The sequence below is a fragment of the Ovis aries genome, chromosome 8, assembly GCF_016772045.2.
Source record: "Ovis aries strain OAR_USU_Benz2616 breed Rambouillet chromosome 8, ARS-UI_Ramb_v3.0, whole genome shotgun sequence".
In the NCBI taxonomy this organism is placed as follows: Eukaryota; Metazoa; Chordata; class Mammalia; order Artiodactyla; family Bovidae; genus Ovis; species Ovis aries.
In genome coordinates, this window is record NC_056061.1 from 83,154,256 (window position 1) to 83,176,360 (window position 22,105).

Genomic DNA, 22,105 nt, shown 5'->3' on the forward strand with positions numbered 1-22,105 from the left:
CGTCAGATCTTTGATCTTCATTGTGGCCTGTGGGATCTGTTAATAGTCCCCTGACCAAGGATTGAGGGCTCCCTGAATTGGGAGCGTGGAGTCTTAGCCACTGGACCACGAGGAAAGTCCCATTAATAACTTCTAATAGAAAAGTACTTTGAATGAAAAGGATGCTGATACACGCGTCACAGTAAACCACTAATCAGATCGTCTCCCCTAGTTACCAGTGATCTCTGCACTTTCGGATCCAATTCACAAATCTCACAGTTCATGTAACTTGACTTCTGTTCGGGATGTGCACATAATTCATCGCTAAACTGGGCTGCTTTTAAGAGTGAATGGTGGTCGGGGGAGGGGGGAGACTATTATTAGTAATGAGGTCAGGATAAAAGCAGGCGTGAGCTGGGCCTGTCCTGGGCTGGGTGACCCTGCCGACGGCCACATTTGACAGAGCTGACCAGTCTCCTCCTCGATGCACTTTCTTCATTTAGCTCCAAAGCACCACACTCTCTTGGTTTTCTTCCCATTTCACAAATTTCTCATTCCGGACCTCCTCAGGTAGTCTTCATCTTCCCCTCAACCTTTTAATGTTGATACATCCTGGGGTTCAGCCCTTGGTCCCCCTTTCTTTTCCTGGTGATCTTATCCAATCTCATGCTGTTAAATATAACCTGCGTGTCGATGTGATGGTTTTAAAAACATGACCCCGCAGCTTTCTGTACACCTTTCTTCAGGAGGTGAAGCTTAATTTCACTCCCTCTGAGTGTGATCTGAACTTCCTGACTGGCTTCTACTGAACAGATTATGGCAGAAGAACTCGAATGCCGTTTCTGAGATTAGGTTACAAACAGGCTGAGGCTTCCATACGGGGCAATCCCTCACTCCCCTGGATCACGCATCCCCAGGTGAGTGATGTTAGGTTGTGAGGCAACCCTTCTCTCTGCCCTGGCTTCTGCCCTGACGCCAGGCCATTTCCCACAAAGCAGCCAGTGCAATCCTGCTCCATCCCTTCCAGGGCTCCCTTCTCACCCCACAAAGTAAAAACGCCAGAGTCCTGCCTCCTGCGAGCCCACTGGGGTGTCTGATCGGGCACTGGTTGCCTGCTGCCACGTCTCCCATCCTCCTGCCCTTGTTCCTTCTGCTCTGCCCGCCCTGGCCACCGTGTTGCCCTTCATCATGCCAGGCATACGCCAGCCTCTGGCCTTTGCTCTTGATGTTTTCTGGGCCAGGAATACTGATATCCACTCTGCTAACTTTGATTTCTTTCATGTTTGCTCAAAACTCCCCTTTGCAATGAGGACCCTTCTTTTGCTATAAATTGCTGATTCTTTTACCCAATTCTAATTTTTTCCCCATAACACATACCACTTTCCAACATACTGAAAGTGAAGGTGCTCAGTTATGTCCAACTCTTTGTGACCCTATGGACTGTAGCCCACCAGGCTCCTCCAGCCATGGGCTTTTCCAGGCAAGAATACTGGAGTGGGTTGCCATTTCCTTCTCTAGGGGATCTTCTCAACCCAGGGATTGAACCTGGGTCTCTCGCATTGCACGCAGACTCTTTACTGTCTGAGCCACCGGGGAACCTCTAGACGTTTATTATGTTTCCTGCCTACTCTCTGTCTCCTCTTGCTAGAATATAAGCCCCACAAGAGCAGGGCTTTTTGTCTATTTTACCCTAAGTGCCTGGGACGGTGTCTGATATAGAGAGATGCTCAGCAAAGAAACGTGTCAACCAATGAGTGGTTCCATGACGGGCACCATCATCTGGTGCCAGGCACATCAAGGCCAAGAACCCAAGAAGAAATGATAATTTTCATGGATATCATAACACCAGGCCAAATGGCAAATATCAGCTTACAGATCTCCATGCGTCTGTTCATTTACTGAACTTGGGCCTTTGTAGTTTTCCTTCAGGGCAGCCGAGCAGTGGAGAGTGCAGGCTCTGAAACCCGAGTGCCTGGGGCCTGGGTCCAGCTCCACTACCCATGGACTTGGTGACCTTGGGAAATGCCTGGCTTCCTAGCTAGAGAGCAGAAAAGGAACCTTTGCATGTTGTAGCATTGCAGGGCTCAGTCCTAAGTCCCCTTCTCTTTTTTTCTGGACACTCACTATTATGGTGATTTTAACCAATCTCACGGTTTTAAACACAATCTATCTATCAATCTATCTATATACATTTGTTTTAAATATTTATTTACTTGGCTGTGTCGAGTCTTAGTTGTGGCATGTGGGATCTTCGATGTGGCACGTGGGCTCAGTTGCCCAGAAGCCTGTGGGATCTTAGTTACCTAGATAGGGATGGAACTCACATCCCCTGTTTTGCAAGGCGGTCCTTAACCACTGGCCAGCAAGGAAGTCCTCGCAGCCTGCATGTTGATATGACGCCCATGAACACGTTTGTGAGTCCTTTAGCATATCCTCCTCCAAACGGTGAAGTTTAATTTTTCTCCTTTCATGTGCAGGCTGGACTTGTCGATTCCCTTCTAGGAACAGACAATGAGTGACAAGATGTCATTTCCTATCTGATAGGAATTTTCTGAGAATGAAGTCAGTCACTAGAAGTGAAGGGTTTAGTACAATGACTGGCAGGAAGTGAAAGTCGCTCAGTCGTGTCTGACTCTTTGCAACCCCATGGACTATATAGTCCATGGAATTCTCCAGGCCAGAATACTGGAGTGGGGAGCCTTTCATTTCTCCAGGGGATCTTCCCAACCCAGGAATCAAGCCCATTGCAGGCAGATTCTTTACCAGCTGAGCCACAAGGGAAGCCCAAAAGCAAGCACATGCTGTGTTTGCAGTACTCAGCACATTGGGTCCTTGTGTGCTAAGTCGCTTCAGTCGTGTCTGACTCTTTGCGACCCCATGGACTGTAGCCCACCAGGCTACTCTATCCATGGGATTCTCCAGGCAAGAAGACTGGAGTGGGCTGCCATAACCTTTTCCAGAGGATCTTCCCAACCCAGGGATTGAACCCTGGTCTCCTGCATTGCAGGCAGATTCTTTACCGTTTGAGCTACAGGGAAATCCTGTTAAGTATTGGTAAATGCTTGTAAATATGTCAAGTACAGGCCTTGAGCCTGGAAGCTCCTTAAGTGTGTTAATACATTAATGTCAATATTAAAATACATCAACTCCATAAGGGGGACAGCCAGAGCCAGCCCCATGGCAAACATGTGGCCTGTGCGGTGACCCCGTGCTCAGAAGACCCCTGTGCTGGATTGCATTTTCTGCTCTTTGAACCGAGCACCCCACATTTTCTTTTCACCCCAGGCTCTGCAGCCAGTCCTGGGGGTGGTTATTACCAATCGTGAACTGCTATTGCTCTGGGTTAAGGATATTTCAAAACAACTGGGCATGTTATGAAATACACTTAACTTCTTTGTGTCTCACACTATTTATAGTAAAATGCAACTGAAAACATTTCCCTTTGGCTGTGGAGGCAAAGGGCGTGTTCTTGCCAATATGCTGCTGAGACTGTCATAGATTTTCACTCACTGATGCTAATCACACCGATCAGCTCAGTAACCATGCGGCTCACGGTTCTAATACGGCTCACGGTTCTAATAATCAGATATCAAACCCTGTAAAAATATAGCAAAATTTCTTTAAAACAGCTCATTATGCATAGTTGAACAGTAGAACATTCTACTCTAAACTAAATTAGATAAATTGACTACACTTTCCAAACATAGAGGAGTTGCACTCTTTGAATTAAAACCAACAATCCAAACTAAAGCAGACTCAGGAATCAGTCATCATTCCTTCCCTTCTGTCCACCCTACCTCTCCTATCAGATTATAAAGAGCCTGAGAGCTTGGACTCTATCACCACCAGACACAGCAGAATGACTCAGGCAGAGCACACCCTCTACAATGCCAGTAGTGACTAGTTAGTTAATTATTAACAATTAACTTCCAGGCTAGTGAGGGCTATGAGCTTTCTTCTCTGCTCTCTCTGGGCCAAAGGTGGGGCCTCAGAGTCCTTCCTGGGAAGTACCTGAGAAAGTGACTGTTCTTCATAGCAAATGCTTTACACAGGGGTCCCCATCCCCTGGGTCATGGACCACTACCGGTCTGTGGCCACAGGGCAGGAGGTGAGTGGCGGGCGACTAAAGCTGTATCTGTATTTACAGCTGCTCCCCATTGCTTGCATGAATGCCTGAGCCCCGCCTCCTGTCAAATCAGCGGGGGCATTAGATTCTCAAAGGAGTGCAAACCCTACTGTGAACTGAGCTTACGAGTGATCCAGGTTGTGTCCACTTCTTATGAGAATCATCCTGAAACCATTTCCCATTCTCTAGCCTGTGGGAAAACTGTCTTCCACAAAATCAGCCCCTGATGCCAAAAAGATTGGGGACTCCTGGCTTAACATGAGTGCCAGGCCCATTCTAAGCTCTGTACAGGTAGCCACCCTTTTCATCCCCACCCCAAGCCACTCTATGAGGGAAGTGCTATTTTTATACCCACTTTACAGATGAGAAAACTGAGGCATATAGAACAGTGCAGTTCCAGAGCCTGTGCTTTGATTGTGCACTGAGCTGTGTCCCTAAGCCTGGGTTAGAGCTGGCCACGGGAAGAGGGGTGCAGCCTCCCAGGTGGCAGGAACAGCCAGGACAGAAGCACAAGGTCCATTAGAGGAGACGCAGTGCGTTCGAGGGCTGGGCCGTGGGAGTGTGTGGACATCTGACCCACCTACTCAGCAAGTGCTGTCAGCATGGCTCCTTTGGGAGGAGGAAGAGGGTTCCTGTGTTATCCTTTCTAAGTGGTGTGTGAAGGCTCAGGTCTGGGCATGGCTGCAACCCTGCAGCCGGGGAGGCCACGTGGTCAGGTTTGGCAAGGTCGCTGGGATGCTGTGACCAGGTGCCTGCAGCCGATCCACCGCGCCCCTCTTGGTGCAGAGGCCGTGTGGCGGACTGTCCTTGTGAACAGATGCCCACACCCTGGGCGCATCTTCAGGGTTTCTCCCCTGGCTGCGGGCAGGAGCGAGCCTTTTGAGGAAGGACTCGGGGTGTTTGTTTGAATGAAAGCGAGGAATGATTCAGCAGCCTGCACAGCGCTCTGTGCGGACCAGGCAGGAAGGGGCCACTTCACTTTCTCGGGATGTGCTGGGCAGGACTTCCCCAGCTGCTGTTTGTGCCTCAGGGGATTTCTCGGGGCTCTGAAAACAACACTTCCCTGGCTGGGAGGAATATGAGGGGAGGATGCCAGATACGTTTTGAATTCTTTGAAATCTCTAAGCATCTAAGAAAATTAATCATGGTGGGTAGGTGTGAGAAGCTCTTTAAGACGGGCACGTTTTCCCCCAAAGCTTAAAATAGAACTTTTCAAGGGAAATTAAATGAAAAGTATAAAAAACTTGCAAATGCCTTCCTTCCTATAAGACAGAAGTAGAACGCCCCTACCCCCACCCCTAGTCATCATCCACGCAAAGGAGGGTCTTTCCCCCCACTGCTGCACAGACGACCCTGGGTCTCTCAAATCTTTTCCACGGCTCTGGCCTGCACTTTGCATGAAGACCCTGCGCTGACTGTGGACATCAGAACTTCCCCCAGAGGCCCACGCTTTCCCTGAAGGATCGATCCCACAAGTCCCTAAGGTCTATGTTCAGCACCTCCACCCCAGCTCTCCTTTGCCAGTGCGGAACTTGTGGAAGGCTGTCACACATCCCCCGCACCCTTTTCTTTCTGAAAAATCCGTGGAATCCTATTTGATGTGCATGTGGCCCTGGGAAGTGCAGCTCAAGTCAGAGAGCTTCCCTCCAGGATCCGGGTGCTGCCCTTTGAGAAACGGGGCGCAAGCGTTAGGCTTGCTTCCGCTACTTTCGACAAGCACTCAGCCTCTCTGAGCTTTACCTTCCTAATCTGTGAAATGGGTTGGGAGGATTAAGCCAGCTGACACGCGTGATGTGCCTGGCAGGTGCTCAGTTCCGAAAGTGAGGTGGGTATGCCCCGGGCGCTCAGGCCCAGTGACACACTTGAGTCTCGTGCTCTCTGAATCCTGCTGTGGCAATAAAGGACGCAGAAGCCGGCAGGCACAGCTCATTTCCAGAAGGCAGACCCGACCAGGCTCCGAGGTGACTTTCCTCCAGGTAGTCACTGCCCTGGGATTGAACTGGAGCTCAGGTGCGTTCATGGTCAAGGGGTCACACCCGGGTGCCCTGGGTCCCGTCCTCAGGGCCGCTGTGTCCCTCATTCAGAATCAGACATCCTCTTGCAGCCAAAGCCAACTGGTGGCCTGGCCAGGCGGCTCCTGCCACCACTCCTTGTTTGGGCTGCCAACTTGGAAACTGCTCAAGGCCAGGGCCCCCCTTCTCCCTACCCAGGAAAGGTTGTTTTTTATTCCCTTTAAGCTTTGTGGGCCATCTGGAAGGAGGAGAGGAACCCCCTCAAAACAAAGGACAGGAGGGTAGGGCAAGGGAGGTGGCAAGGTGGGGCAGGGTGCTGCCCACTGGGTGGTTTATCCCCGCTGGTCCAGGTCATCTTCCTGGCACTGCCAGGGGTATTCTTCACCCACTGCCAGCCTCTTGGGCACCCTCCTCCCCCTTCCCAGAGGAGATGAAGAGAGTTACTTAGTTGCTGGGTGACCATTGGTCCCATTTCTCACTTGGGTGCAGCTAATCTATCAGACACTGGCGGGGGGAGGAGAGAAGGGACAGGCTCCATGTGAGGAGTGGGGTAGAGAGACTTGGTCTTTCTCCTTCCCTCTCTGCCCAGAGCAGATTGAGGCAAAGGAGCATACAGGTACATGTTCCTTCTGGGGAATGGGAAAGAAGTCAAGAGACACTGCTGATACACAGTAGGCCTACAAGTCAGAAAATTAATACTGCACTTCTTTTGATGTAGCCTCTCCTGATCTAACACAAATGTTGAAGACATATAATTGCATATTTTCCCCCAAAGAGAAAAATGATTATCATGGTAATTAACATTAACTTAATTACTGAGTTTCTAAATTTCTGATTTCAAATTTGTTGCTGTGAACACTTTAAGCGCTTCTTGGCAACCCAACAGATCAAGTTCACTAGGAGTTCTTTTTAAATGATGGCTCTCCTATACCCTAACCGCTCTACTAGCTTTCTGCCTGATACACCTGTGATGTTGTCTGAGGCAAGCAGCCCCTCCAGCCTCATGGTCTTATTTGTCAAATGAAGGGGGAGTTCTCTTTGAGATGCCTCAGGCAGTGGGGACTCGGAAAGAAAGTGCCTTTTCACAGACAGGAAGACAGTGCCAGTCGTGTGACTTACCTCTGCTTGGCGACGACCAGCCAGTCCCTGAAGAGGAAGAGGTGCCTCTCCTTGGTCTTGGGGCCCTGAGTCAGCACCACGGGGCACTGGAGGATAGACTCTCTCTGCTGGGTGGGCAGGTCCAGCTTCTGGAGGGACACTGCAGACGCCATACCTTTCCTGGGTGGAAGAGAGTGGGAATGAGTCTCTAAGGGATAGTGGTCGGTAGGATGTGAGGAGACACAGCTCAGAGCAGCAAGTCACCAGGAGTCTGGCTTAACTGGGGTGGAAATTAGGAGGGAAAACAGTGAAGAGGCTAACTGCAAGTTGTTGTTGTTTGTTTTTTTCTTCAAAACTGGTTTTACAATAAAGCATCATCAGTCAAGAAATGTTGGTCCTGTGTCAGTGAATAGCGAATATATGCTTATAATCTAAGTGTTGAGAATTTCTGCGAGAATTTTAACCCAAGGCAATGCTTCCCAAACCTTTTCGTGTCACCAGGAGGTGAACTGAGGCTGCAAACAGGCTGGCTGGGCCCCCAGGTGCGGGGGAGCCGAGTGGAGCAGTGAGGCGGCATTGCTGTCACTCATTTGCAGCACGCGGGTGGGAAGCTCGGACTGCCTTACTTAGGAAAAGTTTTCCCTAAGGGTTGTAGTGGTCAGGTTTAGCCTGCAGTGAAATCTAAACTTATGATTCCAAACCGGTGGTTTTCCTGCACAGCATGATTCTGCAGCGTGGGGAGTAAACACCAGCTGCAAGGTGCAGGCCGTGGAAACTCATGACTTGATTCCACCATCTCCTTCTTGTGATTCTTAGGAAGTTGGGACCACTCAGTTCCTGTTGGTTGTTCACTTCCGGGTCATTCAGTCAGTTTCCGGCAGGCATGGATGACCTCAGTGTGTGTGCGCGTGCGTGCGCGTGCGTGCGTGTGCATACGTGCCTATGTGCGTGCATACATGCTTACGTGCGTGCCTACGTGCCTACGTGCGTGCTTGGAAGGCGAGAAGGCGAGGTGCGCAACTCTTCTGTGTGACTCTGAAATTAGCCTACCAAGATGGCTGCCTGCTTGGCCTGTTCTCCAGTCCCTTTAACTTTTTGCTCACATTTCTTCCATCCTAAAGGCGGCACTACTGACTCTTGGAGGCAGAACTTTTATACAGAGAACCTTCTGTTTAATTCAGATGTGTTGTCTGAATCAAGCTGTGCCGGGGCTTAAGGACACATTTCTGTTATTTAAAGCAAATGTGAACATTTTCAATACTCTGTATTCTCCAGAAATCAATGCTATGTGGCACACCAATCTTTGACAGAGAGCCCTGATGAAGAGTTCCCGCTGGTTAGCACCACTCTGCCTCCTGACCTTTCCACCCACCCCACACCTCCCACTGCCTTCACTTAGTTACTCTCAGCACAAGCTCCGGTCCAGAAATGATGGGGGCCCGGGTGAAGCCTGGGTGTGTGTGCGGTAGAGCCTTTCCAGCTCTTGGTTGATGGTTACTTAACCATTCAGGGAGGGAACCAGGGTAGAGAAGTGTTAGTCACTTAGTCTGTCTGTGTCGGACTCTTTGGCACCTATAGATTATAGCCCAGCAGGCTTCTCTGTCCATGGAATTCTCCAGGCAAGAATACTGGAGTGGGTAGCCATTCCCTTCTTCAGGGGATCTTTCCCAGCCAGGGACATCGAACTGATGTCTCTTGCATTGTAGGTGGATTCTCTACCATCTGAGCCACTGGCGAAGCCCCTAAATAGAGAGCCCTTGGAAGCTCAAGGGTAGAGAAATTGGGACTCAAACCACAGGACCCGGGAACTAGAACTCCCTTGTATGTTTATTAACTGACACATACCACTTTATATATGGAGAAGGAAATGGCAACCCACTCCAGTACTCTTGCCTGGAAAATCCCATGAAAGGAGGAGCCTAGTAAGCTACAGTCCATGGGGCTGCAAAGAGTTGGACACGATTGAGCGACTTCACTTTCTTTCACTTTCACCACTTTATATAAAACAAATAACAAGGATTTACTGTATCACATAGGGTACTATATTCAGTATCTTGTAATAACCTATAATGGCAAAGAATCTGAAACTGTATATCTGAAACTAGCACAACACTGTAAATCAACTATGGTTAAATAAATTTAAAAAACCCACATCGTTTAAAAATAGATAAATAAACGTCTTTTGGTTGCCTCTGAGTTTGTTTGGAAATGCCTCATTATTTTCATATGTTGGAGGGACAAAAGCTCACTAGTACAGAGGACAACTTTGGCTACACCCAGCAGAGCCTGCCTCACTGCCTGACCCAGAGGCTGCACCCTCAAATGCCTGAGGGGCCAGGTGGGAAAAGTGAATGGTTGTGGTGTGTAATAGGGAGTAGTGGGGTCTGTGGAAAAATGGCAAAAGTCTTGCTGTGTCCAAAGGGGTGGTCCACCAGCACCATACAGGAATGTGGGCCCAGTGTCCCTGCCAGCTATTTAAAAAGCCAGAAAGCCAACATCTTATTAAATGTCAAGTGATTTTAAGCATTTATTTAAACACAGGAGGGCAATGCTCTGACTGCTGGCCTCATTTCAGCCTTAGTCACCTGCAGCTTTAGAGCACATAAAAGCATTAATACAGAGCCTCTGATGATTTGAGAAAAATATTTGAATATTTAAAATCTGATGTTACAAGCTATATTGAGAGTAACAGATCTAAACCTGTCAGATAATTATTCATTTCAGCTTTAAAAACTATGGACACATAGATAAGCCATGACCAGCAAGAGGAAGTAGGTAAGGTTTCTTTTTTTAGAATGCTGCCCCCGCCAAGTGCTTTTCCACATTTTGATCTTGGTCTAAACACTGTTTTTTTCTTTCCCCTCACATTTCACTGCTCTTCCCCTTAACCATCCCTTCCCTCTTCTCTGCATTTCTTTGACATCCCAGAGGACTGTACAGTCACAGAGGCGTTAGTTTTCCTATATACAGAGACCTACTCTGAGTGACATCATGAAAAAAAAAGCACCTTGTGTTAACCATATTTCACAACAAAGGCGCCTCAGCACTCTCCCCTGAGGGGAAATTTTTTAAACGTGCTGAAATAGGAAACCAGTGATGTAGCAAATACATGGTGAATGGAAATAACGAGGCCCTTTGCCTTTCCACGTAATGATGAATTTCCAGCCAAGTGGGGCCGGATGGCGGCTTCTCACAGTGAAAGTGCTGGCTGCCTGCGCTTTTTGAGACCTGAGCCACTGCCCTAGACCCTGAGCTGGGGACTTATATAGTATATTGAGGGCCCCCGCTGGACTCAGAGTCAGCTCCCGGCCTGAGCAAGCTTGTGAGCATGCTTCAAGTCAGTCAGTTCAGTTGTGTCCGACTCTGCGACCCCATGGACTGCAGCATGCCAGGCCTCCCTGTCCATCACCAACTCCCAGAGCTTGCCCAAACTCATGTCCATCGAGTCAGTGATGCCATCCAACCATCTCATCCTCTGTCGTCCCCTTCTCCTCCCGCCTTTAATCCTTCCCAGCATCAGGGTCTTTTCCAACGAGTCAGTTCTTTGCATCAGGTGGCCAAAGTATTGGAGTTTCAGCTTCAGCATCAGTCCTTCCAATGAATATTCAGGACTGATTTCCTTTAGGATTGACTGCTTTGATCTCCTTGCAGTCTAAGGGACACTCAAAAGTCTGCTCCAGCATCACTTTGCTTCAAGTAAGGGAAGAAAGAAGTTTCTCATGGACGCAGAGTGAGTATGCTCAAAGGGACACTCACTGGAAGGGCCAGGTACCCGTACTCTAGTCCAACTCTCTGACCTGAACTCCATCTCTCTCTAGATCTGACATAAGGAATGGAGAACGATGAAGCATTTAGGGGTTCTCCGAGTGACTGGCGGTTTTTCAAAAGGAACAAAGTTCTTTTAAACCGATTTCAGCAGTAGAAAGCCTGAGCTTGAGGTCATGCATGGCAGGGGGCTGGGGTTTAGAGGCAGCCGAGATGTGGGCCTTCTACTCCCCAGGGCCCTGGGGTGGCCTGCTTTAGGAGCCGCCCTGAGTAAACACACAGACACACCTCTCTCTCTCTAGGCACTCTGTTTCAGGGTGTTTTCCCCTGAAGTCTGGGCGTAAGGCTTGTCCTGCATAACTCAATAGTTTCTCCGGGTTTCCTTGTCTCAGACCTGAATTCCCCTGACTCTCTGAACCCCTCCATCCTCCACATAACTCTCTGGGGATTTTTTTAAGTGTATGAGCTTGATCTAGTCCCAGACTTAAAATCCCACAGAGCTGCCACTGCCTTTGAGAGTCTCAGGGCTTTGTGGTCTGAGCCTCTTTTCCTCCTGTGATATTATCATTGTGTGAAAGTGTGAAAGTCGCTCAGTCATGTCCCACTCTTTGCAACCCCTTTGGAACTCTCCCGGCCATAATAATGGAGAGGGTAGCCTTTCCCTTCTCCAGGGGATCTTCCCAACCCAGGGATCAAACCCAGGTCTCCCACATTGCAGGCAGATTCTTTACCAGCTGAGCGGCCAGGGAAGTCCTTGTGTTATCATTAAATATCACTGTGTTATCATTAGTTCTCTAATATTTTCTCTAAAATTCATACATGGCTTTCAGAAGGTTTAGAATTTAGACTACTCTTTACCTACATGGCCTTGCTTTAATTCTCATCTATCTTATGAGTCAAGCAAGAATCCGTGAGCCCTGTTTACAGATGGGCAACCCAAGGCTCAGAGCTGTGAGGAACAGAAGGTAAATGTTGAAAGAGGAGGAGATAAAGCCAGGTCTCCAGACTCTAAATAACGTACAGGAGGATTTTCTAAAGAGGAGTCCAAGGGTGGCTTCGTGGGGGCTGGGGACATCAATTAAGAAAATCAGACTCTCAAAGGACTTTATGTCTCCTAACTAGGATTCACCATTCCATAGGAATTTCATGAGTGTATAAATGACACACTACTACTGGTCCTTTAGGACATGTCACTGCGTACCTGCAGTGGCCCCTTCCGGCCTGGCCAATTCCCTCTTGTCTATCAGAATCCATTCCCCATCCAACTGAAACCAGCTCTGGCTCTTCGGCACAAGGGGGTGCCTCCTTGGAGTCTGCCAGCACCTTGCTCTGTCTCTAACACCTGTCTTGCTCTCCTGCGGTTACTTGTTCACCTGTCACTATGTCGGGAACTTTGTTTTATCCATCGCGGCCTCCCTAGTGTCCAGCTCTGTGTCAGGTACACAGACGGTGCTCAGTAAATCTGTCGTTTGATTGACAGCCTGGAAGCTAGGCTATTAAGATTAGACACCAAAACCAGTTCCGAGCTAAATCAGGTCAGAAGATGTGGTTAGCCTGATTCACACAGGACTTGGTAAATGTCATATGAACATTGTCACTTGCATTTGAATGGTGCGGTCACCCTGATAAATAGGGCGGATATTTCAGCCACTTACGGATCTCCTACTGTATGCAAAGCGCTCTGCTGTGTTCCCTGCTGAGAGGATGGGTAAATTCTGTTTGATTTGGCCACGCTCTTATCAAATTTGGAGAAGGCAATGGCAACCCACTCCAGTACTCTTGCCTGGAAAATCCCATGGACAGAGGAGCCTGGTAGGCTGCAGTCCATGGGGTCGCTAGGAGTCGTATACACGACTGAGCGACTTCACTTTCACTTTTCACTTTCATGCATCGGAGAAGGAAATGGCAACCCACTCCAGTACTCTTGCCTGGAGAATCCCAGGGACGGGGAAGCCTGGCGGGCTGCCGTCTATGGGTCGCACAGAGTCGGACACGACTGAAGCGACTTAGCAGCATATCAAGTCTGAGGTCTGAAGGTGGTTCCACAGCCAGACCATCCAGCGTGCTCGTGCTTAGATACTCTTAGAGGTACCTGCACCTCCTAAACCTAAACATCTGGTCCCAGGGGTCAACTGGCAAGATAGCCTGGAAGCCATAATAGTTACAATTAATTGCTATTGTTATCTGTGTTGAGGTTTGAGCAAACAGTATAGCTATAGGAGTGGCCTTCCCTGGTGGCTCAGATGGTAAAGAATCTGCCTGCAGTGCAGGAGACCAGGTTTGATCCCTGAGTCAGGAAGATCCCCTGGAGAAGGGAATGGCTGCCCACTCCAGTATTCTTGCCTGGAGAATCCCGGGGACAAAGGAACCTGGCAGGCTACAGTTCAAGGGGTCGCAAAGAGTCAGACGTGACTGGGCAACTAACACTTTCAGGTGCTGCCCTCTGTGATCACTAAACAACCCAACTCATTAGTCAAATCACACTGCTTCCAGTGACTTACCAAAGAAACGTGGTTATCTTGCCCTGCGACCAGATGTTTAGCTTTAAGAGACACAGGAACCTCTAAGTGTATCTAAGCAGGAGCACGCTGGGTGGTCTGGCTATGGGACCACCTCCATACCTCAAGCTTGATATGAGCTTGGCTGAGTCCGACAGAATTTATCCATCCTCTCAGCAGGAAACGCAGTAGAGTGCCTTGCGTGTCATAGATGATCCTAAGGGGAGGAAAGAAACTGCTCTCTTTCCTGAAAGCAGCATGTGAAAGCGCTGGGTGAAACAGGTGCTGATGTGGCGGGAAAGGTACGTAACCTGTCTGCATTAGTGAAGTCAGACGCGCTTTACTTTCACTTATCCTCTGGAATACGCTTAACCATGCGAGAGTTTTACTCAGCACCCACCATCATTGTCTCTTCTCTTAACCAGATTTTCAGTCCTGATTTTTCTCATCCTTCCCTGTGTGGATATTACCTTATGAGAGACCATTACAGTCCCTATGTTCTTTGAAATCTTCATGCCAAGTTTTAACCACTAAAGATGATGATTAAAATCATAGTATATGGATTCAAATATTTTGTACCCAGCTAGCAGATTTTAACCATCTCCAGCCACAGTCTCAAAGGGCCTCTGCTGACCTCCCTCCACCCTGTGAGGTTTGGGCATCTTCTCCCAAGTGGAGGGCTGAGGAGTGGCCTTCCCAGGCAACGCATGCTGTGTGGGATGCTGTGGTCTGCCTCCCCCGGCCCCCAGGCACCCTTGCCCTCCTGTAGGCCAAGTGCATCACCTAGATTTCAGTCCACTCTCCCCCATGTTTGGAGAGCCTGGGAAAGCCATCTTCATGTGCCTGATGGAGACAATGAGTTCCCATAACTTTACCAGAGAATCTGCCATCACCTGTGGTGTCTTTGTGGAAAAGACTCTGATGATGGGAAACACTGAAGGCAGAAAGAGAAGAGGGTGACAGAGGATGAGGTGGTTGGACGGCATCACCGATTCAATGGACGTGAACTTGGGCAAACTCTGGGAGATGGTGAGGGACAAAGAAGCCTGGCATGCTGCAGTCCATGGGGTCGGGAAGAGCTGGACACGACTTGGCGACTGAACAATGACTACGTGGTATCTCATCAGTGAGCCCACATGTTTGTGACTCAGGGTTGCTGACCCAGCTCGGCGACCCTCAGGCAAGCCCCCTAAGTGTTCTGCTCTGCTCCCAGACCCTTCTGGGCAGCCTCCCCTCCCCTCCTGGGATTCTGATCACGCCGCACACACCCGGCTCTGTTGCCAGGGCAACCTTCTGAGATCAGCACTTCCTCCAGGTGATGCTGAGTGGATAGAGGCGAGGCTGTGTCTGCCGTGTTCCCTCAGGCCTCTCCTGCCCTCTGATCCCTGGCCCCCAGCCATCCTTTCACAAAAGTCATGATATCAAACCTAACGACTCAAAGGTTCCCATTAGGATGGCAGCTGTATGACCTTCATTCTTAAAGGTGATAGTGAAGGATTTTAGAAACAGATGGAAAATTTTATCTTCCATCAAGTGCTATGGGTTCTGCCCAAAAGCTTCCAGGAGATGTGTGAAAGCAGTAATTACCTGTCTGCAAGAACTAAGCTTTCACATTCAGGGAGGCTTTGAGGAAGGGAGCGAGCACTCTACAGGGGTCCCGGGGGCTCTCAAGTGCAGCCTGTTTCCCCAGCACGAGTTGGGAACCTTCTCCATGTGTTTCTGTAGGTGTGGGTTGTGTCCATGGCATCCTGGAATGGGGGCTCTGTGCCCAAGCGTGGGGTCTGGGGATAAAGGAGGGGCCTCTGTGGAATCACAGGGTGGCTTCCTTTCTCCGAGAGTGCTCTGGCCTTGCCACGTGCCGTCCACTGCCTGGGGCGGGCTCTGTTTGGTCATCTTCCCAGGGTCCTGCCATGCTGCTTCAGGTCCCTGTAAAGTCACTCTGTGCAGAGAGTTTTAGGGAAGCCCTGAGACTCTGGCGTCACTCAGATCTGAACCGGGCTCCCAGCCTTTGTCATCCTGTGACGAGTTACTCAACCTCCTCCACTTTTGTTGGGATAAAAATTGGATCCATTCCCAAGGTGAACTGGAGGGTAAATGGTGCAAAGCGGTGATGGGGAGCAGCATCGTATGGGAAACCCCTCAGAACAGGAGTTCTTCCTTGCTGCTGTTCTGCCCCGGTTACCTCCTGGGGTGAGTGAGATCCCGGGAGGGACATGGGCACTCATCCAACTTGGACCAGTTCAGCAAAGCAAAGATTGAATTTAAACATCAGTCTCAGCTCCACCTTTCACTTGGTGAGCTGTTTCTTTCCTGCACTTCGGTCTTTCTTGGAGGGTACCCCAGGGGTGAGCCAGTGAGCAGCCCAACGACACTCTGCCCCTGTGGTGCCTGGTGCCTGGGGGTAAACTGAGGCCTTTGCTTGGTCCACCTTCACGTGGACCAGCATGACCCGTTCTGTTGTGGGAGGGATGGTGCCCTGGAGACACAGACCCCCTAGTGACGGGCCACGACATAAGAGAACCAGGCGGCACCTCTGCTCAGAGAGGCTCCCCACCTGACTGCTCCACTTCCCTGCGGGGTGTGGGGAGGTCTTCACTTACCTGGTGGGTAGCCATGTCTTGCTGAACATCTTGCCCAGTCCGGTTGCTGGCACTGAGGGGCAGCGCTGGGTCAGGCTTCCAAGCTGCAGAAACAAAGCAGAGTGGGGTTGTCTTTTAATTTTTTTCAATTATATTTTTCACTTGTATTCATTTTAATTTCCACATGCTGTTGCATGGTGGAGATTACACCAACATAATGCCTAACCCTAACCCTTGGAAGGAAACCTATAACAAACCTAGACAGCATATTAAAACGCAGAGACTTCACTTTGCTGACAAAGCTCCATATAGTTAAATGGTTTTTTCAGTAGTCATGGGATGTGAGAGTTGGACCATAAAGAAGGCTGAGTGCTGAAGAATTGATACTTTCAAATTGTAGTGATGGAGAAGATCCTTGAGAGTCCCTTGGACAGCAAGGAGATCAAACCAGTCAATCCTAAAGGAAATCAACCCTGAATATTCCTTAGAAGGACTGATGCTGAAGTTCCAATACTTTGGCCACCTGATGCAAAGAGCTGACTCACTTGAAAAGACCCTGATGCTGGGAAAGACTGAGGGCAGGAGGAGAAGGGGACTACAGAGGATGGGACGGTTGGATGGCATCACCAACTCAGTGGACATGAATTTGAGCAAACTCTGGGAGGACAGAGGACCCTGGTGTGCTACAGTCCATGGGGTTGCAGAGTTGGATGCAACTTAGCAACAACAACAACAACAACTCTTTCTTCACTCTTAATAGCTCTACATTAGTAGCCACATGTTCCTCTAATTTCTCAGCCACCATGTTGCTAGACGAGTCCTTGAGATCAGTTTTGCCAAACAGCGTGTGACTGGAAGTCCTGCATTGCTCATCTGAATGACCAAATCTACATGTCACAAATCACAATATCATAATCAGAACTTCCACCTGTACAAATATACTCGAGAGAAGGGAAAACAGGCATCCACAAAGTCTTCTTGCAAAAGATGTCCATAGAAATATCTTTTATTAAAGCCAAAATGTGCAAAGAACCTAAAGAAAGGGGGCTGCCCTGGTCTGCCCCTTCGTAAGGAAAGCACCACCCTCAGGAAACACCAAGTCCTCTGGGAGCAGGGAGGTGGGGAGGCCGGACCTCCACACCCAGACCATCGGCGGGGAGCTGGCCTGAGCACCCTCTCCTGAGGCACAGCAGGTGCAGGGGGCTTCTCACCAGTCCCCCCAGCCCCGCCCCACCACCCACTCTGTGCAGTCAGGCACGGTCTCCGAGTCCCTGCCTAGGCTCTGCCCACAACGCCCCCTCCAGAGGTCTTCTGCCCATTTGGTACAGTCAAGAGATTTGATTCCTGGGCCTAATTTAGCGACTCTGATGCTGAAGTTGTATACGTAGCCCCTTTGAGATGTGGCAATTCAACAACCCGTAAGCAGCACTTTGGTTTCATTTCTGCAAAATACTGATTCCCAGTGTTTTCTCAATGATACCCAGCTACGTGTGTGTGAAGGAGTCTTGCTTTGCACTTTATTGAGAAAGGCCACAGATTTCTGCCACACTGTCACCGTTGTTCAGTCCCTAAGTTGTGTCCAACTCTTTTCGACCCATGATCTGTGGTACACCAGGCTTCTCTGTTCTTCACCATCTCCATCTTAAGCTCAACCCGCTCCATTCTTCTCGTGTGGAAAACCCCATGGACAGAGGAGCCTGGCAGGGGACAGTCCAGAAGGGTTGCAAAGAGTTGGACATGCACGCATGTCCACTGAGTTGGTGATGCCATTCAACCATCTCCTGTTGACTCCTTCTGTGAATTTTCCAGTTTGTTGTGATTCACACAGTTGAAGACTTTAGCCACATTTCAGCTTTAATGAGGGGGGGCTTCTATTCCGATCTATTGTGCTTTATAGACATCTCACACCCTCTGTTGAGGGCTTCCCAGACAGCGCTAGTGGGAAAGAACCCACCTGCCAGTGTAGGAGATGTGGGTTTGATCCCTGGGTCAGGAAGGTCCCCTGGAGGAGGAAATGGCAACCCACTCGAGTGTTCTTCCCTGGAGAATCCCATGGACAGAGGAGCCTGGCAGGCTATAGCCCATGGGGTCGCAAAGAGTCGGACATGACTGAAGTGACAATAGGCACACACACACACACACACACACACACACACACTTTGTCTCCTCCCACTCTGTAGGCGCTGAGGGATCTCTGGCAGGGAAGGATCTCTGCCCATTCCCAGACTGCAGGTGGCTAGTGCAGGAGCAGAGGGGACTGCATGTCTTCCTGGTGCCCAGTGACCAGGCCTTCCTGGTCTAGGCTCAGCATTTAGTGATGTGGTTCTTTCTAGGCACGTCATGAGATCTCACTGCAGGTAGAAATCCTAATATTGGACCCACTCTGATAATCACGTGCAAAACTCATTCCAAGGTCAGACAGAAAAGTTCATGGTCATCCACCACGCTGACCCTGCAGGGTAGAGAGATGGGGGTAGGGGATGGCTTTCTGGCTTTGGGTGAACTTACAGGGACGATGAGGAGTTTGGATGTGTATGAACGAAGGGAGGCAGGTGGCAAAATCGAGGCGAATGGTCCCCAGGAAGATATGCTGGTGGGCTGGGCCATCTCTCCCTGGAGTACCACGTGGCAGGTATGTGAAGAACCTTCTGACTGAACTGGAACAAGGACAAAGGAAGTGGCTTCTAACCCACCTGGTGTTGGGAGTGAAGAGGGGGCTCTCTTCTCTGAAGTACCTGTTCTGTGTCCCAAATATGCCTAAAAGCCACCCCTGTAGAGTCATTCCCGTCCAAAAAGTTTTCTGCCCCCCTGGTAAAAGACAACATTACAAGACACTCGTACTCATTTAAACCTCCAGGCTCTGATTTATTCTTTTCCTAAAAGCAGGTTTTCCTAAGAGGGGAAGTAGGGTGAATCTGAAGATGCTGGAAACCTGCTCTGCAAACCAAGAAGGTCCGACCTCACATCTCTGTCTGCTCTATCCAGCTCTGGGGGTCACGCAAGGGCTGTTTGGAAGATTCCTCAAAATCTTGTCATTGTTTTCATGGTGCCCTTTCCAGAAAGGCGAAGTAATTGCAGAGGGAAACCCAGCTTCATTAGGGAAGCTGTGAGCATGAGAAACACACTCACGCTTGGCCTGGTGGGACCTACAGAGGCCGGTGGGAAGCTCTTGGACCATCCCGGGCACTCCCTGGGCCGGGTACTGTCTGGGCCAGGCACATTCCACACTGGCCTCTCTCTATGCCACTGCAGGGCCAGCCACTGCCCTCGGTGGGCAGGTCGCCGTCTGAGTCCTCAGCCAGAGGGAGGTCACATTCTTTGTTTCCCTTGCACCGCTGTCCTGAAGCGTGGGCTGAGCTCCCTGGCTCCAGACATGGTGGTTCTGTGGCTTCCAACAGGTTCTGCAGGAGTAGGGGTTGGTGCTGCACACCGGCCCGGGGGCTGGCTGGGCCCTGGGAGCCTACGTGGAGGTGGCCTCACACCAGTTTTCCATCTCAGCCTCTCTCCACCTGGCTTCATGACAGTTGATCCTGCTGGGATCCCCTGAGGCAGCAGAGGGCCCCAAATACCCTGTAACTCGGGCCCTGAGTTGGCACGCAGAAGGAAGTGAAGACCAGGAGAGAGGGATGTCTGAACTCAGGAGGTCTGGGCTGGAGTGCTGCCACCTGCCCCGTGAGCCGAGCCAAGCTGCTGAGCCTTCTGTATGGAGCCTCAGTCTCCTGATCTGTAAAATGGGCACGCCCTGGGTTCTCTCCTGCTTTTCCTTACCCCTCCATCAGGAATAGGATATTCGTTTGTCAGTTTTCTAAGCCTGATTTCTTGTGAAATGAAATGCTTTATTTTCTTATGAAAGGAAAAGAAAATATGAGACAGCAGGTAGGAGATTTGGGAGGTGGAGGTAGGTGTAAAGGGTTACTAATTCCCTCAACACATTTCTACAACTTTGCTGTTTATGTTTTAAAATTTTATTTACTGACTTGTTTTTTGCTGTGCCACCACACAGCTTGTGGGACCTTGGTTCCCTAAACAGGGACTGAATCTGGGCCATGGCAGTGAAAGCCTGGAATCCTAAGCACTAGGCCACCAGGGAACGGTCCCTACTCCACGCTTCGGAGTGTTCTTGTCTCAGAACAGTATCAAATAAAGTCTGTTATCTGAGCCCTTCATCAGATCCTCTGAGAAGCTGATGACCTGAGTGCCTGGAACCTGGTTTAACTGTGTCCCCATCAGATAGCATGTCCCCAAGACGGAGACGGTGTCCTCTTACTCCGATTCCTTCCCCCAGAGTCTTGCAGCCCAGGGCCAGGTGTATATAAGTGCAAGACAACGTTGTTGTGTGACCCCAGTGGGCTGGGCACATCTGCTCCCCTCCCCGTCTTCCTAGCACAAGGCTGACAGCAATGTGGAGGCCAGCAATCTAACATCTAGTGAGCTTACTCACCAAACGCTAAATGCATAAAGCCAACCACAAGTGAACAAAGCATCAGTGCATACTGACAGTGCGGGAGAGGGAGAAGGCGATGGCACCCCACTCCAGTACCCTTGCCTGAAAAACGCCATGGACGGAGGGGCCTGTAGCTGCAGTCCATGGGGCCGCAAAGAGTCGGACACGACTGAGCGACTTCACTTCCACTTTCATGCATTGGAGAAGGAAATGGCTACCCACTCCAACCCATTCCAGTGTTCTTGCCTGGAGAATCCCAGGGACGGGGGATCCTGGTGGGCTGCCGTCTATGGGGTCGCACAGAGTTGGACATGACTGAAGCGACTTGGCAGCAGCAGCAGCAGCAGTGTGGAATTGAGCAGGTAATGTACCATACCTACATAAGACATAACTGCAGTGGCTTTCGTGTGTCATATTTTGACTACAGAGTTGGAGGAAATGGTGTTTTTTTCTCTGTTTATGGTGCAGATTAAGGAGCCATCCTTTTGTTCTCACACCTGCAAGACACCTGGCCCTTCTCCAGTTGTTCCAGCTGTCGCGCTCCATGCAAGATCCTGCACTGACTACTGGCAGGGCACATACGAGGCGTGTCCTGTCCTCAGGTAGCTCTCTGGACAGGGACGCTTCTGACAGGCAGCACTGGGGATAGTATCTGACTGCGTGGAAATGCCAATGGCAGATGCTCAGCAGAGGACGAGTTTGTAGAATTACAGCTGTCAGAGCAGGCCTCCTGGAGGAGGTGGCTTGTGAGCTGGACCTAAAAATACCAGCAGGATTGGCGCAGGTCAGGCAGAAGAATTGATGCTTTCCAACTGCGGTGCTGGAGAAGACTCTTGAGAGTCCCCTGGATTGCAAGGAGATCAAACCAGTCCATCCTAATGGAAATCAACCCTGAATATTCATCGGAAAAACTGATGCTGAAGCTCCAATACTCTGGCCATGTGGTACAGACAGCCAACTCATTGGAAAAGACCCTGATGTTGGGAAAGACTGAAGGTCAGAGGAGACGGGGGTTAGCAGAGGATGAGATGGTTGGATGGCACCGCCGACTCAAAGGACGTGAACCTGGGCAAACTCCGGCAGGAGAAACTGAAGGACAGGGAAGCTTGGCGTGCTGCAGTCCATGGGTCGCAAAGAGTCGGACAGGACTTAGCTGCTGAACGATAAAAATGGGCACGTGGGACTTGGGAGTGGGCAGGGATGCTCAGGCCCAGGGAACAGACGAACAGTCTGGAGGAGGAAACGGGGGAACTAGGGGACAGGAAAGAGATTTCACATGGCCCGTTGTATCCCACGTTCAGGAGGTGACCACACGAACGAGTCTGGATGGATCCACTTTAGCTAATGCTGGAAGAAATCATGATCTGAAAACCAGTATATGTGTCCCCAGCTTCAGACCAAGCTTCTTCCTCGCGCGTCCCTGGGCTCACACCTCAGCACCACTGCCCTTTCTAAACAGGTGGTGGGTGGAGATGGAGGCGCAGTGGGACTTGCCAAACGCCCTTGTGGTGACCTTTAAAACCCGACGTTTTCTTGATGTTTCTAAACACGCCTCTACCCGCCACCCCCAGACGGAATTCTCTATTGCGGGGCTCCAGCTGGAC

At 50.1% G+C, this 22,105-nt stretch overlaps 1 protein-coding gene across 1 annotated transcript in view; it reads right to left on the bottom strand.

Moving 5' to 3' along the window:
- LOC121820213 (rho GTPase-activating protein 20) overlaps positions 1-22,105 on the bottom strand; it is a 57,795-nt gene that overhangs the window by 27,899 nt on the left and 7,791 nt on the right. The window contains exons 2-3 of the mRNA XM_042253687.2: positions 16,079-16,161; positions 7,237-7,395 (exon numbers count right to left, since the gene is read on the bottom strand). Coding sequence (XP_042109621.2) covers positions 7,237-7,395; positions 16,079-16,161 — 242 coding nt within the window. The remainder of the gene's footprint in view (positions 1-7,236; positions 7,396-16,078; positions 16,162-22,105) is intronic.